The 17,908-nt window shown below is 40.0% G+C and overlaps 1 protein-coding gene and 1 long non-coding RNA gene across 2 annotated transcripts in view; one reads left to right on the forward strand and one right to left on the reverse strand.

Annotated features, from left to right (window-relative positions):
* Positions 1 to 786: 786 nt before the first annotated feature.
* Bcl2a1 (BCL2 related protein A1) lies at positions 787 to 9,747 on the reverse strand. The gene is given in 3 exon segments (XM_075965030.1): positions 787 to 953; positions 955 to 1,038; positions 9,169 to 9,747. Coding segments are annotated over 3 exon segments (528 nt in total). The 5' UTR covers positions 9,589 to 9,747; the 3' UTR covers positions 787 to 929.
* Positions 9,748 to 12,729: 2,982 nt separating this feature from the next.
* The window catches only part of LOC142846974 (uncharacterized), a 46,582-nt gene continuing 41,403 nt past the window's right edge, over positions 12,730 to 17,908 (forward strand). The window contains exons 1-2 of the long non-coding RNA XR_012910102.1: positions 12,730 to 12,795; positions 13,072 to 13,212. This is a non-coding gene — a long non-coding RNA (uncharacterized LOC142846974). The remainder of the gene's footprint in view (positions 12,796 to 13,071; positions 13,213 to 17,908) is intronic.

The following is a 17,908-nucleotide window of genomic DNA, read 5'->3' on the forward strand; positions in this document are numbered from 1 at the left end:
GAAAAGGGGCTCTGTCTTTATTGGATCTATTAATAGACTCAAGGGACGTGTAATGCTTATGCTCTAGACCAAAGCAGAGGATTTCTGTATTGCCATCAAACTTGATTTAAAAATTGAAGCATGGGCTAACAAAAGACAGTTTTCACACACACACACACACACACACACACACGTTTAAAAATGGCTTGATATTCATTTAATTGTTTTTGTTCAAACCGCTCCAGGTTCCTGCTGTAGGAGCAGGAAGAGAAGCAAATTCTTCCTAACTACTAGAAAGGCGGACTGATCATGTATAGTCTGACTATTGACTTGGTTTGGGGAAAGTGAATTCTGCTTTTTGTGTCTTGCCTGGGCAAAAATGGAGTGGGGGGTGCTGAAAGAAGAGAAGATCAGAGAGAAAAATGATTTGAGGCTGTGCTTTTAGGGCATCATTTTTGACCCCAACACTGTGTATCTGACTGCCCTATCCATTGAAGCCCAAATGAAAGGCCAGAGAGTAAAGGTTGGGGTGAGTACATCAATGAGAAACTAAGCAACCAGGACCTCTGAGGATAGAGGAAGTGTGGACTCGGGAATTGTTAGGAAGCAGATTTTAGCCCCCATATGGTTTAGCCTAGAATAACTTTGAATAACAAGCATCCTTGTATGGAAGTCTCTCCCTCAAGGAAGAGGTAGAAAAGACACTACCCTCCAGATCATCATCAGTCCTTACTTCAGTACCTGTCCCTGTGTTGAGTATTGTTGAAGTTCCAGGCAGACTCAAAACTTTAAAACATGAAGCACAAAAAGAAACAAATATCAGTAATTTATTCCATAAAGTGAGAACAAAACATCTGCAACTCCGGAAAGTCAAGTCTCGTCTGAGTTGTGTGTACATGGAAGTACTAAGTGCTGGTCACCATTGTCACAGGAGCCAGGGTTCTCTCTGGTCAATAGTGTTGCTTGAGAAGAAAAGAACATTTTCCAGATCTGTCCTGTCATTTCCAGAAGAGTCAGCCAGCCAGATTTAGGTTCAAATTTCTTCATGAAGCCATCTTCCTATGAGAACAAAGCAAAGATTTAAGAATCAGTGAAATAATCTTCTCTATATACTCTCCCTATGTGTAGTCATTTTATTCTCAGCATTGTTCACTACTCCAAAGCTAAACTCCTTTAGAAACTCTGCCCAATAGAAATACAGTTTGAGCTCTATATGTCTGTTTCAAGGGGTTTTGAAGCCATATATTAATGTGTCGTTGTAAACCTTCTGTTGCTTTGAAGAGACCATGACCAAGGTAGCTCTTAATTTCCTTGGAGGCCGGCTTACAGTTCCATTCTCATCGTGGCAGGGAGCATGGTGGCATGCAGTAGCTGCTCAAGAGCGACAACCTGATTTGATGCATAAGCACAGAGAGAGACTCTAGGGGGTTGGCATGGGCTTTGGAAACCCCAGTGACATATTTCTTCCAACAAGGCCATACCTCCTAATCCTTATCAATCCTTTCAAATAGTGCCACTCCCTTGTTAGTAAGCATTCAAGTACATGAGCCTATGGAATCATTCTTATTCAAAGCACCACAGAAGGAAAAAAGGAGAAAGAATTTGAACACATATCTAGTTCAATGTGTATTTAGTATATGAATATCTTTCAGGGTATAGACAGTATGAAGCCATTATTGAGATATACTAGACTTCCAAAGGGTAGGACTTTCATCTTCATTCAAATTAGCCTTGTTTCTGTTGCTCACTAGTTATAAGCTCCAGGGAAAGAAATTCTCTGGGGGTTTTTTTTTGTTTTATTTTTCTCTCTTTTTCTTTCAGTTGCATAGCACTAAAAAAATGAATTTATATTTATATTTATAAATTGTATTATGCTAAAAATTGTTATTATTATTTTGTTTGCTTTGTTTTCCAGACAGGATTTTTTCATATAACAGCTATGGCTACCCTAGAACTCACTTTGTAAACCAGGTGGCTTTAAATTCATAGAGATCTGCCTGCCTCTGCCTCCCAAGTGCTAGAATTAAAGTACCACTGCCCAGCTGTATGAGAATTATAAGGACTCATAGTAAATCCAGATTAAACCAATGTTCTTGATTCTAAGAGAATGTTGTGTATTTCCACCATAATTACTTTTGAAGCTGGTCTTTTTTTTTAATTAAGAAAATCCAGGCTGGTATAAATGCCTGTCTATGATATATGAATTCCTAAATTCAAGCTACAGAATACACACACACACACACACACACACACACACACACACCAAAAAAAAAACAATGAACTATAGCACACTGTAACAATATTTTAGCAACTTGAAATCTATAATTATATCTTCATTAGATATTGCTTCTAGCCTCATACTAACTTTTATTATCTAATGAGAATACTGACACTTGGGGAAAAGGTAGCTAAGATAATACAACTCATGGTGAGTAACAGTACATACTGTGTTCTCAATTCTTGGGAGATGGAGACAGGAGGATTACTGTAAGCAAGCCTTGACTACACAGTGAGTTTCAAGCCACCATGGGCTACACAGCAAGATGCTATACCAAAAAAATAAATAAATAAAAGATAATATAGTTTTTTGCCTGGACCAGCGTTAGGATGCAAACATTGTACTCTTTTCACTCCGTTTATTTCAAAACAAGCTCAAATGACAAACTGCTCGAAACACTTCTTTTATTTGTTTATTTATTTTTATTTATACCCATTTTATTGACGAGAACTTACAAAGTAGCCAGAGATACCCTTGAACTTTTGAATCTTGCGTCTCTATCTCCTAGCACTGGAGTTATAGCCATGCCCCATCATGCCTGGTTCAGGCAGTGCTAGGGATAGACACCAGAACCTTGTGCATGCTAGGCAGGCAACCTGCCAGCTGAGTTATATCCCCTGACTGTGCTCACACACTCTCTGTACCACCATCCCTGATAATTTTTTTTTGTTCATCTAAGTAAACATTTGCTTTGCATCTTGTAAGTTCCAGGATTACAATGTCTCCAAATGTTTATGTCATAATAGGACTAATACCGAAAAAGTGAATCAGGTGTAGCTTCTTGGGAGTCAGAGGACTCTGAAAATTTCTGCAGATCTTGAAATTAATAGTCGTGGAATCATCACCAAACCAGGCAGCCACCAGAGGGGAAAGTGTCTGTGTGTAGTGTGCAGAGTCAGCTGTGAGACACATGATGTCATGTTCCACCAGAAAAAATAAATTGCTCACTTCCCTGTTTCCTCTTCTTCTAACCTTATATTCTCACATAGTATCCACAGTGTTGGTATTTAGACATTTCTTGTTCCTCTTCCAAGAATAGATGTAATTTTATAGCAGATAGGCAAGTAATAATTTTTAAAATGTCCTTTTATTAACAGGAAAACTGATCATTTCTTGGCAGTTAACATGCTAACTTCTTACATATTTTCAACTTATAAGGTAAAGAAAGTAAAAGAAAAAGCTAAATGAAAATATAAAATAGTTACAAATCTATAAAAAACTAAAATTAAAAGAACTGACCAACCAGAAAAATATATTTATTAGGAAAGAGTTCATTCAAATATAAGAAAAATTAATCAGGCCGTAACAGTTAAAAAGAGAACTTCACTGAGACTTAAGTTATGAATAATACATAGGAAAACACTTTAAAATTATGAGCAATTAAAGAGCTTTACATTACAACAGAATCAGTTTTTTATAGCTATAAAAATATTTTTCTCAACAGGTTCTTTTAAAACTATTTCCTTTAGTGATGCAATTTGAATCTTAAGGGCATTACATAAAAATAAATATACAAATAAGAATTCATTATCACATCCGTAATGTAGTAATAAACAAAAAATGCCCATGTCTGGTTATTTCTTGGAGTAGTGAAATTTTGCTAAATTGGGTTACTCTGATTTTGAGAAACCCTAAAGCGTAAAGTAATATACCAAGTTGCCATGGTTTGTTCGTACTTTCCAAAACTCATGTTGAGTCTTAATTGCTATTTTGATAATATTAAAGTTGGAATCTTTAAGAAATGGTTTGGTCATGGAAGCACCCCCTCCATGACTATATCAAGACTATTATCCAAGGAGTGGATTTGTTAGCAAAAGATGTGTTCAGCCCTTTCCTTCCTCCTTCTATCCCTGCCTTTCTTCCTGAAGCCCTTCAATGCTGGTACCCTTCCGTGCTGGAGCCCTTGGATGCTGGTACTCTCATACTCCCCAAACAACTTCTTTTTTGTTATTATTTACTGTGTGATATTCTATTATAGTATTACAAAGCAGACTAACACATATTGTACCAATAACCCAAAGAAAATTAAAACCCCTGACTTCTTTTTAAAGATATAAGTGGGTATCATGGTCACTCCTCTAGAGACTATTAATTCAGTTATTCATTTGACAGCTGCTTCGGTGGGCTGGGGGTATCGCTTTATGGTGGAGTATGTGCCTAACATTTACAGGGCTTGGCTATTTAGACCTTTGGAAATGCCTTTCCTGAGAAGAATGATGAATCAATCACCTATACATCTCTGTGCATCTATCCACTCTGCCCATTCACTTTGTTACCAAACTTACTACACCATTAGAGCAAGAGGAAGAAGGTGGGAGGGGAGGAAGGGGAAGAAAAGAGGAGAGGATGGCTTAGCTTAACTCTTACTAATCTTACTATTCTGGTTACTTGAAAGGGGCCAATTCAGTATATCCCCACTTAAAAAAGGGATTTTTTTTTGTAGTTAAAGCAGTTTTTAAAACTGTATATTTAAATTTTTGGAATTTCCCACATAATCCCTCTATTTACATATTCATGATGTACTTTTACAAGAAGACTTTCTGGTTCTTTACATATAGGTGTTGTCTTAATTTTTATTATGTTTATTCAACATTATTATTATTATATTACATAAATTACATAATTATGCTATATTATGTTGTTACACATATGGCACAGGCAACCTGAAACTTGGAGTACTTCTTAGGTGACCTAACCTAAGCCATGCCTCTAATAAGCAGGTAATTTGGAGTTCAGTCCTCAGATTTCATTGTCAATTCCTGAGATATATAATTATTTGTCAGGTGCCTTCCGTGCAATAGACACTATGCTAAGCATAAGGACATAGTGATGTGAATAGTAGATGCAGTCCCCCTCTGTGGGACTAATGACCAAATATTCTTCTCTATTATACAAGTCTGGACACAGAAAAGTACTCATTCAAGAATATGGAAATAGGAAAGTAACCTGAATCAAACTAAAGTATGATTCCCAAGGGGTGAGCCGTTGAGTTCCATCTTAAGCACACTCTTTGTTTCACAGACAGGGTCTTGCTATATTACCCACACTGGCCTTGAAATTTTCCTGTGCTCAAGCAGTGTTCCTTTAGCCTTTGCCCTGTGTAGCTGAGACTAGAGACACCAGCCCCTAAAATCTATGCTAATAGCTTTAGGAACTATCTTTTCCTCCCAAATGCTCATGATAACTTAAAAAAAATCTCATTAAATATTTTACCACCTACTATGAGTCCAACTGTGCACATCAAACTGGTAGAGGGAACTAGAGAAAATAGAAAAAGTCTAGAGGATGAAGAAAAACGGGCGACAGGTTGAAAACTAAAGGGGATATGGAAGAGAAGGAAAGAACAGAGGAAGGGTGAGGGGGAAGGGACGAGATAGAAGAGTGAGGAGGGGAGGGAAGGAGGAAAGGTTCAAACTGATTTTTAAAAAAAGGAGGAATGAGTTTATGCATCCCATGATTAATACATTAGTCTCATGGTCTTCCCTTTAGTGGCGGAGGCCCATAGTGACTAATATCTAACTGAAGTGCACCATACGACTTTTGGTGTTGAAATATACTTGGGTTTGATAAATGGAAGCTACCCAATATTAGTATTTATTAGTAATAACAATAGTCTTGGAATTGAACTGAGTGCTCACTTGTAGGAATTGCTCTGGATGTTTGGTGTGTGTGTAAATCATGTGATCCTTGTGCCAGCCCCAGCTGATAGGCTGCAAGATGGCTTATTTTTACAAACAAGGAAGCAAAGTATAGAGAAGTTATGTAAGTTGTTCCAGTCACACGGAAGCACTGAGCCCTGAAATAAGCTCAGCCCTGCTTGAATTGGAGTTGGTGCTCCTAATATCTACGCTGTACTTCTCTATCACAACTTAATCTGAAACTTCTCATAGAGTTTCAGGCATATTTCAAGTGTGACAAAATCATAGGTTTCGTGTTTTGTGATCATTTTAGAGGTTTCTCTTTCAGAAAAGGAAAAAAGTGTAAAATACCCACTTCCCCTTTCTCCTAGGATCTCTGGATACTAGCATACACATAAGCATTTTCTACAAAATGAATCATTCAGAGTAAACTCATTCATCAGAGCAAATTTGTCAATAGCACTGTGGGGAAAAAAGGTATTTGTTTGCTATGCCTGTGTGTACTGGCTCACTATAACACTATTTGCCATGAGCAGAATCAGTGATTTCTCTAGGCTGGAATACAGTATTGAGATTGCTTAAAAGAATCTTAAAGAGAACTTCTATCATACCTACAGCATAAGATAAAAATAAAACCAATCTGTGAATTCACATAGGAGCTTTATGAAGGGTGAGGTGTGTGTGTGTGTGTGTGTGTGTGTGTGTGTGCATGTGTGTGTTGCATGAGATGTACTTTTGTATCTCCATTAAGATAAGTTTTTCCTACTGTATATCTGCTAATACCTTTATGATTCCCAGGCAAACACATTTCTAGAAATTCTAAGAGACCATTCCATACACTTCATTCATTTTTGAACTCTAAGAATTCACATAATATGATATATTAACATATATTTAAGTGACACATATTTTGTGTCTTCCTATGTGCTAGACAGTGGGAACATAGAGTAAACCTATAAAGCTTGTAAGATGATTCTCAGCGGACTTCTTTGTGGTCTCTATGCTAAAAGACGCTTGCCTTCACTTAAGGTGTACACAGTGCAGTGGAGATTTTTCTGAGTCCTTCCCACAGCCAACCAGAAGAAATATAACCAAACATCTGACATGCTTCACCTAGACCCAAATCAAGATCAATTAAGAAGAAGAGTTACAGGTAGTTGAAGGCAATTGAAAAGGAGGACTGCTTTACAGTAAGACATAGCACTGAGCAAGCAGACTTTGAACAAAAAGTAGAAATGGAACAAAGTCTAAGTTCAATAAAGTCAATTGCATCAAATGTTTAAACACTTGTAATTATTGAAAACATCTACAGTTTTAGAAGGTAATCAACAAACTAAAAGAAGTTTACCACATAAAAATAATTTGCATTCAGATTGTTCAAAGAATTCCTTTGTTAATAAAAAATAATTGGAAACTGAGCAAAAGAAATAAACAGTAAGAATCAGTCATTGAACACGGACTTGAGCTCAGCATGAAGGGAACTTTAATTGTACTAGTAACCAAGGGCAAAATTAATTAACATAAGAACACTAAGTATATGTTTGTATTTAGTACAACAACATGGCGAAATTACAGCTAATACCTCCTTGGACCAAGGAAATGTTGGATACTCTAACATGCTGCTGGCAGAACCACTATGGTGCCAAAAAAATCTAGTAATTTCAAAATGAATACACATCATAGAGTTTTCAACTCTATGGCCAAATATCCACCCTAGAAAAATCCTACACAAAGGAAGGATAGATATTGGTATATTCAAAGAAACATTGCTTGTGACAGAAAACTCTGGAAATAACCCAAATAAAAAACCAGCTCTTTGACAGCATGTACATTCAACAGAAAATATCAAGAACTCTCTTAATTTTTATTTATTTAATGTACTAGGAATTGTATTAGGGGCCTTGTTCATGCAACACAGGAGTTCCACAAAAAAAATTGATCCAGTCCCTAAAGTACTCTTTAAAGTGCTATTTTTAGTGCCCCGGGTTAAAAAGAAACAGTTACAGAATAAGTCCATATACTGTTTGAGGTGGGGGTTAAGCAGGACTTCCTATGGGCAGATCTGGCTTTCTACTGACTCTCTATGGAGTTGAAGATGACCCTGACCTTTTGGTCCTCTTCCGTTTTGTTCCTGAGCTCTGGGATTATAGATGGGCACTGCCGTGTGTAGCCCAAATACTAGTTTGTAAACTGTTTTTCAGAAAGACTATCATGAGCCTGAGGATACAGTGCAGTGATAGAGCATGTGCTCAGATTGTGTTAGGTTCTAGGTTTGGTCCCTGTGACAAAGGGCTGGGGGCAGGGTGGGGGTGGGGAGTCTTGCTAGCCAAGCCTGATGGTGTACATCTAGAATCCCAGATAAGAGGAAGGCCAAGGGTGGTAGAATCACTGTACTCTGGGGGTTGGAGGCCAGCCTGGGCAACATGGTGAGATCTCTCAAATGGGGGTGTTAGATGCGACAAGTATTTTCTTTGGGTGTGTTCAATAAACATGCCTTGTATATACAATAGTAACAGTGGACATTGCTTGAGAGAGATAAAAACTGGGGCTGGGAGAGAGACTACATGGGGATAGAAATGGTTTCCAACTCCGTGGTAAGCATATTAAGACACAAAGTTAAGCATCTAAGACATGCCAGGAAGGGCTTCCCAATAACCCAAGCTCCAAAACCTTGGCATAGTCTTGGCTTTCTGAGATACTGATTAGAAAATAAAAGCAAATTTTTATATTTGAATATGCTTTAAAAGGATTTCTTCCAGTGAGGCAACACATTATTTTATCATGAAACTTGAATAGCCTGTAATTTGTATATTATAGATGAGGACATGTCAGTGTGTAAGTAATGAATGTACAAAACCATGCAGCTGACTACTACCATACAGCAAAGTACAAATAACAAGATCTAACATCAGCTCTTTCTGTGCTAATTCTCCATTGGCGTGAGAATCCTAGCAAAAGGCAGACGCTTGGGGGTCTGCGCTGCTGATTCTAAAGATTCAGCAAAATGCTGCTGCTTTCAGGCCCAGACCTCATGAATGTAGTTCACAAGGTGAGAAGAAAAGCTGGAGACGCAAATGTTTGTCAACTATAAAGTTGTAGGGTCCACTGGAAATGACCCAGGAGGTTTTTGTTTTGTTTACTTTTAATTAAAAGCATCTAAAATAAGATATACAGACTGCAATCTTTTAGTTAGAATTTTCTCATTTGTTTTAACTAGTAAGGAAACTATTCCAATTTTGCAGAGAAATGTAAAAAGAATGTCATCACACATACCCAGCCTCCATTCTGACGTATCCATTCTCCTGTGTTATTCATTATGAATTCAGCCACAAAACTGGAAACTTGCTTGTAAGTGTCCACATCCAAGTCAATCTGCTCTTGTGGAAGTTTTTTAAGGAGAACACCCCCAAAAGCAAATATAGTCACAATCCTTCCCCAGTTGATGATGCCATCTTCAAATTCTTTTTCCATTACTTGATTGAATATTGTTCTGGCAGTATCTATGGATTCCACGTCAAAATCATCCAAGTATAATTTCAGATTCTTTTCGACTTTTTTCTGAACTGAGAAAGCAACTCTTTGTAGCACCCTGGATGTTTTGCTTGGAGCCGATTCAAAAGCAGGAACTTGCAGTACATACTGAAGATAGTCCTCAGCCAGTGAGTGGATATACATGAACTCACAGTCAGTCATCTTCCCTGGCAGAGCTAACTGGAACGGTCCACCCGAAGGCCAAGGCAGCAACTAATACAAAGACAAGGTTGGGCAGCGGATGGGGTGATCATATTTGAACACTGCTGGAATTTCTCTTTACGTATGTGGGCTGTGTGTGAAAGCAAAAGTTTGAACTGTGAAAGAGAAAAAAATGTTTCAGAGAAACACCACTTCCTCTTCCTCTTATGATTCAATTTAAGCATCAAGAATGAGAGGATGTAGAGAATCAGATCCCTGTAAGCTCCTGGGAACCAGAGGCCCTTCAGAGTGCCTGTGACAATACTACACTTGAAATGTAGATACACTAGGTTGAGAGGAGAAAAAAGTTAGCTCCTTTCTTCTCATATTTATAATTTCTGATAGCAAACAACCTAGCTTTATGCCCAACTTAGTAATATTCTCTTTAAAGTATCTACTTTTGTTTTATCCTGTGCCTGAGTTTATGCATGTGCAGCAAGCACTTGCAGTGTCTGTGGAAACTGGAAGAGGGTGTTGGGCTCCTTAGAACTGGAGTTGCAGGCTATGGGTGCTGGGATCTGAACCTGAGATACATTGAAACAGCAGAAAGTGCTCTTATCTACTGAGCCCCCTTTCTAGTCCTTCATACATATTCTTCAATCATATGTATTACCCTGTATCTGGGTCAGAAATCATGGGAGAAATTAGAAGGAGCAATGATGTTAGAGTCACAGTGCCTGGTATCAGGTGTAGACAAGTCGTTCTTCCTGTTTCCTGTGGTTTGGCTGGGACCTGTACTTGGAAAAAGGAAGCCATCTAGAATGACTTTAGAGGGTTGAAGTAACACTGAAGGAGATGGCCTAGATAACATGACTGCCACCGTGTCTGGTGAGATGTAGGGGCTCAGTGGTGTTGCCCTTCATTCTCTGATGAACTGGTAATGGCTCGGCTTCTCGGTTGGCCCCTGACCCAGTGAGTACAGAACTCCAGAGGTCCACCATTTCAAGTTAAGAGCAAATCTCGCATTTTGTTGAGCTTTGGTAGCGATTTGGAGAGAAGCTTGGTGGAGGTGGTGAAATCGGTGACTAAAGCAACGTTGCAGACTTTGGGTTGGAGCTTAAGTCTCCTCACCTAAGTATGTGTGTAGCAGTGAAGGCAGCTGCTGAATGCATGGAGGTGAGGAGCTGTGCTGACCTGACAGCTTCAAACTAAAGAGCCAGTGGTGGAGAAATAGAGACAATTATATCCCGGGAAAAATCAAATGTGTTTCTCACTCTCCCTCCATATATGCTGTAATTTTAATTCTTTGCAGCAGATTGTTATGAGCAACTGCAAACATGGAAGAAAAATACATTTGCAACTTGTATTTATGATCAGTCAATAGAGTTGAGGAGGAAGGGAGAGAGGTTGCTTAGGGTGCTCAGAAATAGAAATATGTGGTAGCCATGGAAACATAGGAGCTATCAGAGCCCCAGCTGATCTGTTTTAAACTTACCACCAACTTTGCCACAGGTCCCATAGTCTGTTTCTAGCCAGTGACATCAAGGCAGGACTGTGAAGCCACACTCCTATACAACAGGTTACACAACTTTCCCATACGACATGTACATTATATTATTCTACTTTCCTAGTGCTCTCAGAGCCTGAGCCTACTTCTTATACTTTGCTTCCTTCCTCACAAGGATCAGTCCTGGATTACTCTCTTGCAGCTTTGCCAGTTTCTTCTGGCTCCGTCCCCACCTCCTCTCACAGCATTTTCCTCGGCTATCTCCTCACATCTACTTAACATAAAGTCTTCTTTTTGGAGTACCATGAATTTTGGAACAATTCATGGTTATAGGGCCATTATATTTCTATAAAATTTTACCATGCAAAATTCTTCTGTGACTATTTCTGTTAGCCCACAGAATCACAAGGCCAAGGGCAAACTCCTTTCTGGCTTCTAATCAGGTTTGAGTAGCCTAAGGACCACTAAAATGATACAAGGTTTGTTTCCACCCCCCACATTCCTGTGATGCTCAGAATTTCTGACAAAGTAATGGAGGAATGTTGCTTAATAATTTCAATAAGTCTTCTGTGGTCAAGGGTACCTTTTGCATCTCTTATTGCTTATTGCTCCATCTATTGCCCAAGTCTGGACCCAGGAAAGGCAAGCGGTGGATATTTGTTGAATAAGTGAAATAGACTTACTTCAAAACTATAGGACTATTTAGATTTTATATTTCTAAAAAAAATTGATCAAAAATGAGCTATTTTTAATGTTTCTAAAAATGTTGTGCTTTATTTAATTTATTTTGGAGGGTTTCCAAATAATTGCATTTTAAGACTTGATAAAAAAGAGAAAGAAAAATTTTTACCATCCCCACCAAAAAAAAGAAGAAAAAGGAAGTTTATATATCAATAAAGTATAATATAAAAAGCCTAGGGGGCAGAGTAGCACCCAGAGGGCAATGAGGGTAAGAGGCATGTAGCTGACAGGAAGCACATACAAGAACATGGAAAATATTTTCCACTAACCACTACAGTCTGTGGCCATGAGTCTTCATTCCTTGCCGGGTCTATATGTAGGATTTTGTGTAAAATAGATCCTACCGCAATACACTCTGAGCAGGTCAGACATAACAGGTGGAAACTGAAAACCGTATGTTTATTGTATTACTCCATAAATTTAGACTAAGGAACAATGTACCAGGACTGTTGTGTACTAGATTAAACAACAACAAAACTTTCCAGCCTACAAGGAGTTTTATAGTCCAGGAAAAACTATAGCACGCCATGCATAGTCCAAGGATCTGTTGAATGAAGAAGCCACTCTAGTAGGTTCAAATATAGAGATACTTCCCAAATTAAAAGCTAAGGCAGCTGGACTCTGAAGCTGTGCGACAGTTGTGAAGCTCTGAATTTTATTCATTGTGAATTAAGTGGGGTAGGCTAATTGGGGAGATAGAGATGATAGGGAAAGATTTGCCAATATTTCCATATTTAATTCCTTTGACTTAGGACCTGGGATTTGTCATATCGGTAGGGCAGCTGGTTAGCATGCTTGCCTGGGTTCAATCTCCAACAACACAAATATGAAAGAAAAGCATCGATGGCCTGACTAAGTCTTTCTTTGTGCATATTTTATCTAGAAGCTTCTATTGGAGAAGTTTGAGAGCCCAGACAGGACTGAATGAACTACTAGTGATGGCCACGAAAACAGCAAGGAGAATATGTGTCATCTTAATAGTGAGTTAAGAACTTCATCTTTTTGCATGGTTTCTTTTTTTTTTTGCTGTTAGTGTTTTATTAGTGTGTTCATCCTTGTATATTTCCATTGTACTTGCAAAAGTACTCCTATGTCCAATTGTCTATGCTTATAATAAGCCACCCTCTCAATACTCATGGTTTAAAATAGTAATCAGGTGGCTTTCTACGTGTGTGGGGGTGTGGGGGTGTTTCTCGTGGCCCTGACATTTGAGAGGACCCAATAGGGCTAACTAGTATTTGTTCCTTAATGTCTAGGACTTGGCTGAAATGACCTAACAGTTGGGACTCTTTTCTGTTCTGACCAAGAAGAAGCGACGATTGTGATAGGAGACAAGAGGACAGAACTCTAAGATCCCAAGTGATGAGTATCCACGATGATACAAGCTGCATGACAAGGTAGGTGGGACAAGTGGTTTCAAAAGAAACTGCTGAGGTCAACTTCACTTTTCCCCAAAGGAGGAACCTGAAATTTTGCTGGGCTTTTTGCTGCTTCTTTGGAGATCGCATGGGGGAGTTCTCACTCTGTTTGGCTCGTTAACTCCTCTGAATTTAGCTACTTCCCTATTTTGAAAGCCTGACCAAGGCAGAGTCTCTGTCCAGAACAATAGTCTTTCATTATATAAAATGAGGACATGACGGCCTCTCCAAGGTATGGTTGAGGAAAAGTTTTGGGTTTATTATTATTATTATTATTATTATTGTAGATATGAGGGAGAGTACAGTAAAAAGTTTATGCACCTCGGTAAGCCTCTCCACCAAATCAGACAAAATCTTGCTCTGCAAATGAGACCAAATCAAACTAAATTAGAAAAAGCCCAGGTTTAATAGATACAATATTCCTGGATGGCTTTCCACCCCCTCTCTCCCAGAGATGAGAGGGGAAAGATGGGGAAACCACATGTCTGTTTTCTCGGGGGCGGGGTAGTTTGAATACCTTGTGGGAGTAGTCTTGAGCATCTCTGCGAGAGGGGTCATCGTTTGGTGGGCTTTTTGAGATGCAACAGGGTTTGGAGAGAGATGGGGAGGTGGCTTGGAGTGGAGCTTCCACCCCAACATTCCAGACTCTTTTGTTATATGGATGCCAGGGGCTGGGGTGAGGCTTTCCCCAGAACATCCCAGACTCTGGGTATATGGACACAGGTTCATGTCTGGCTGCTTCTTGCAGGCATAGGGTGACAGGGGAGAGAGGAGTTGGGATTTGGTGCTTTGGTGAGCTCACGCTCAGCAGGGGGTGTAGGTGGAGAAGCATCTGGTTAACTACCATTGTGGAGACCTCAGGCATCTTCTTTTGGGGGAGAACTGAGAAGGCAGGTTGCTAGGAGAAAAATTAGACTGTTATTATCAGTCCTAGGAATGGGGATAGCCGTGAGAAGGGTGATTACCTTCCAGAAAGAATGGAACGGAGGAGTACCCTGGTTGTACAGGAGAGCCATGGGTGACTAAGTGAGACAATAGAGAAGATATGCCCTTTAAAACCAGATTCTAGTTACTAGGAGGTGCCCATTGAGCCTAGAGAGGTGGTACCAATGGTGAAGTCTCAGGAACTGGTGCAGGTGCTGGCATATCTGGAGAACCCTCTGCAGGTTGGTCTTGGCCTAAATAGCAGGAGTGACCTGTAAAATACGCTCAAAAATGGGTGGGATCAAAATAGCCTCTGGAGACTGATAGAGTTTACCAGACCAGATTTCTTGATATAGCAGCAGAACTTCTCCCAGGAATCTGCAGGTATCTATCTGTAAGACAGCTGAAACAGAGTTACATCTTTGTGTCATAGCAAATGGCTATGGCTTTAGGTTAAAAGGCATGAACATTTTAGAAGACAAAGGAAATTTTAAAAGTCTGAATCTCTGAAGTTACATCTGAAATCTGTTAATCCTGGGCTATGAAACCTGTGAAAGAGGCACACCTGCCTTTATTTTTAGCAGGAAACTTAACTAATAAACTGAAGGGTCGTCCAAGAATAAGAATATAAAATGTAGATTCCAGAAATAGGAATGTAGAAATAAAGAAATATAAAGTTGTAAGCCTAGGAGAATGAGAACAGACTGTCAGCAGCTGTCTCAGCAGCTTGAGGGTTAACTCTTAACCATGGGTTATTTCATTTTATAACCCATAGCTCTATTTACAAGGCCGAAGCATCTCTCTGCAAACTGAGAGCTTAACACCCCAGGCCATCCTTGATTAATGACGGATATGAGCTGAGTTAAGTTTTAGGAGATGGATATATGACCTCTAGGTTACACAGTATCCCTGCTATATGAAACTGGCAGCATCAAAGGGGAGACCATAGGGCTTCAGTAATACTTTCTGGAGGTACCAAGGAAGACAATAGATTAAGTACAAACACTAGTTTAACTAAGAAACTCTGTTAATGGAGATTGTAAAGTAAAGCAATATGAGTTTTACCTTGAGATTATAAAAATTCCTTTGTTTAGACCTAATGCCTGGTTCCCCTACTATAAAAACGTGGAATCAGAAACCAGCCTTCGCCACAGCCTTACAAAATCTATCTCTGGCTGTGGTCTCTGCTAGCTGATAAGCTTTTTGTGCCCCATGGAGATTTTTTTTTATTTTTTATTTTTTTCCTGGATTCTGGTTTCTGGAATAAAGTTTGCTTCTGTTTATTAGACTTTCGTGGTCTGTCCCCATCTTCGTGCGACCCCCATGGACCCAACATAAACTAATGCGCTACCAGAACCCTTGGTCAGACGCCATCAGACAGATCTGAGAGGGATACGTAAATGAAAAGAAGTGACACAGTTTTTCCAGTTACCCAGGCAATCCCAAGTCTCTCCATGCTCCTGGCTAACACCAGTCTCAGAAGGGACTTGCCTTTAGCGGTTGAGCCCAGGAGGCCTGACAGGTTTTCCTGTGAGGGTAGGGTGTGGTCTACCTGTCTTTGCAGGATGAGGCAATCAAATTCCCAGTGTCCTGTTGTCTGCTCCAGGCAGGCTCCAGGCAGGCTCCAGGCAGGCTCCAGGCAGCTAATGAGATAAAAGGCAGGTGTTTTCTGTGTGACTGAATTTGTCACATCCAAAGCAAGCCTCCAGGAGGAAGTTCTTTTGCAGCCATGTGTCTTCTTAGAGGAGCTACAGGATACTGCAGGAGCTGGCATGTCTCTCTCACATAAGACGCTTTTTAAAAATTTAATGCCATACTCTCAGATCTGTAAAGGCAGTTGAGGATCAGGGCACCTTTACTTGTTGGGTATATCTAAATTAGACACATAAGTTAATTTGGACATACACTTTACCCAATCAGTTACAGCTTACCAATTTTAGTAAAGACAGGAGATTACAAGGAATATTTTAGTCTCTAGTTTTTAGCTGTAGTACTGAGATCCAGAGTATAATCCTAATCTGTAGAAAGCAGAAACAAGTTTTTTTTATTATTATTTATTTAAAAATTTCCACCTCCTCCCTTCCTCCCATTTCCCTCCCACTCCCTCCACTCCCCCTCCCTCTCCAGTTCTAAGAGCAGTCAGGATTCCCTGCCCTGTGGGAAGTCCAAGGTCCTCCCCCCTCCATCCAGGTGGAAGGTGAGCATCCAAATAGACTAGGATCCCACAAGGCCAGTCCATGCAGTAGAATCAAAACTCAGTGCCATTGTCTTTGGCTTCTCAGTCAGCCCTTATTGTCAGCCACATTCAGAGAGTCTAGTTTGATCACCTGCTCCATCAGTCCCAGTCCAGCTGGCCTTAGTGATCTCCCATTAGATCAGTGATCTCCCACCGTCTCAGTGGGTGGGTGCATCCCTCGTGGTCCTGACTTCCTTGCTCATGTTCTCCCTCCTTCTTCTCCTCATTTGTACCTTGGGAGCTCAGTCCAGTGCTCCAATGTGGGTCTCTGTCTCTATCTCGATCCATCGCTGGATAAAGGTTCTATGGTGATATGCAAGATATTCATCGGTGTGGCTATAGGATAAGGCCATTTCAGGCACCCTCTCCTCTGCTGCCAAAGGAACAAGCTGGGGACATCTCCTTGGACACCTGGGAACCCCTCTAGAGGCAAGTCTCTTGCCAACCCTAAAATGGCTCCCTTAATTAAGATATCTACTTCCCTGCTCCCATATCTACCCTTCCTTCATCCCAATCATCCCATTCCCCCAAGCTCTCACCAATCCTCCCCTTCTCCCTTCTCTCTCCCTTACCCCCACCCCACCCCCACCCCCGTGCTCCCAACTTTTGCCTGGCAATCTTGTCTACTTCCAATATCCAGGAGGATAACTATGTTTTTCTTTGGGTTCACCTTCTTATTTAGCTTTTCTGGGATCACTAATTATAGGCTCAATGTCCTTTATTTATGGCTAGAATCCACTTATGAGTGAGTACATACCATATTCTTCTTTTTGGGTCTGGGTTATCTCACTCAGTAAAGCATTTTCTATTTCCATCCATTTGCATGCAAAATTCAAGATGTCATTGTTTTTTACCGTTGAGTAAAACTCTAAAGTGTATATGTGCCACACCTTTTTTATCCATTCTTCTATTGAGGGGCACCTAGGTTGTTTCCTGGTTTTGGCTATTACAAATAGTGCTGCTATGAACATAGTTGAACAAATGCTTTTATAGTATGATTGGGCATCTCTTGGGCATATTCCCAAGAGTGGAATTGCTGGGTCCTGAGGTAGGTTGACTCCCAGTTTCCTAAGAAACCTCCACATTGATTTCCCAAGTGGTTGCACAAGTTTGCATTCCCACCAACAATGGATGAGCCTGGGGACCAACATGTGCTTTGATATGCTTAGAGGTACCACAGTTAGTCATTTGTCCCCAGTTTCTTTTGGACGTGACACGCTAACACTAATAACACTGTTGAAGCACAAAAGGAGTAAGAGAAATACACACAGAACCCCATCAGTGTGTCTCCCATGCCCTCCTTCAGTCTTGTGGGGTCAGGCCTGCATGGTCGGAAAAATCCACTGGAGAAAAACCAGTTCCCTGGGTTATTTTTTGCTTTGTTTGTTGAAGGGTCCAAGGATAAGAATATAAAAATGTAAATTACAGAAAAAGTAATGTAAAAATTGTAAAAATTCCTTTGTTCAGACCAAATGCTTGGTGCCCCTAAAACCCATAAAAAGATGGGTTCCAAAA

This window comes from Microtus pennsylvanicus, chromosome 3, assembly GCF_037038515.1.
Source record: "Microtus pennsylvanicus isolate mMicPen1 chromosome 3, mMicPen1.hap1, whole genome shotgun sequence".
Classification (NCBI taxonomy): domain Eukaryota; kingdom Metazoa; phylum Chordata; class Mammalia; order Rodentia; family Cricetidae; genus Microtus; species Microtus pennsylvanicus.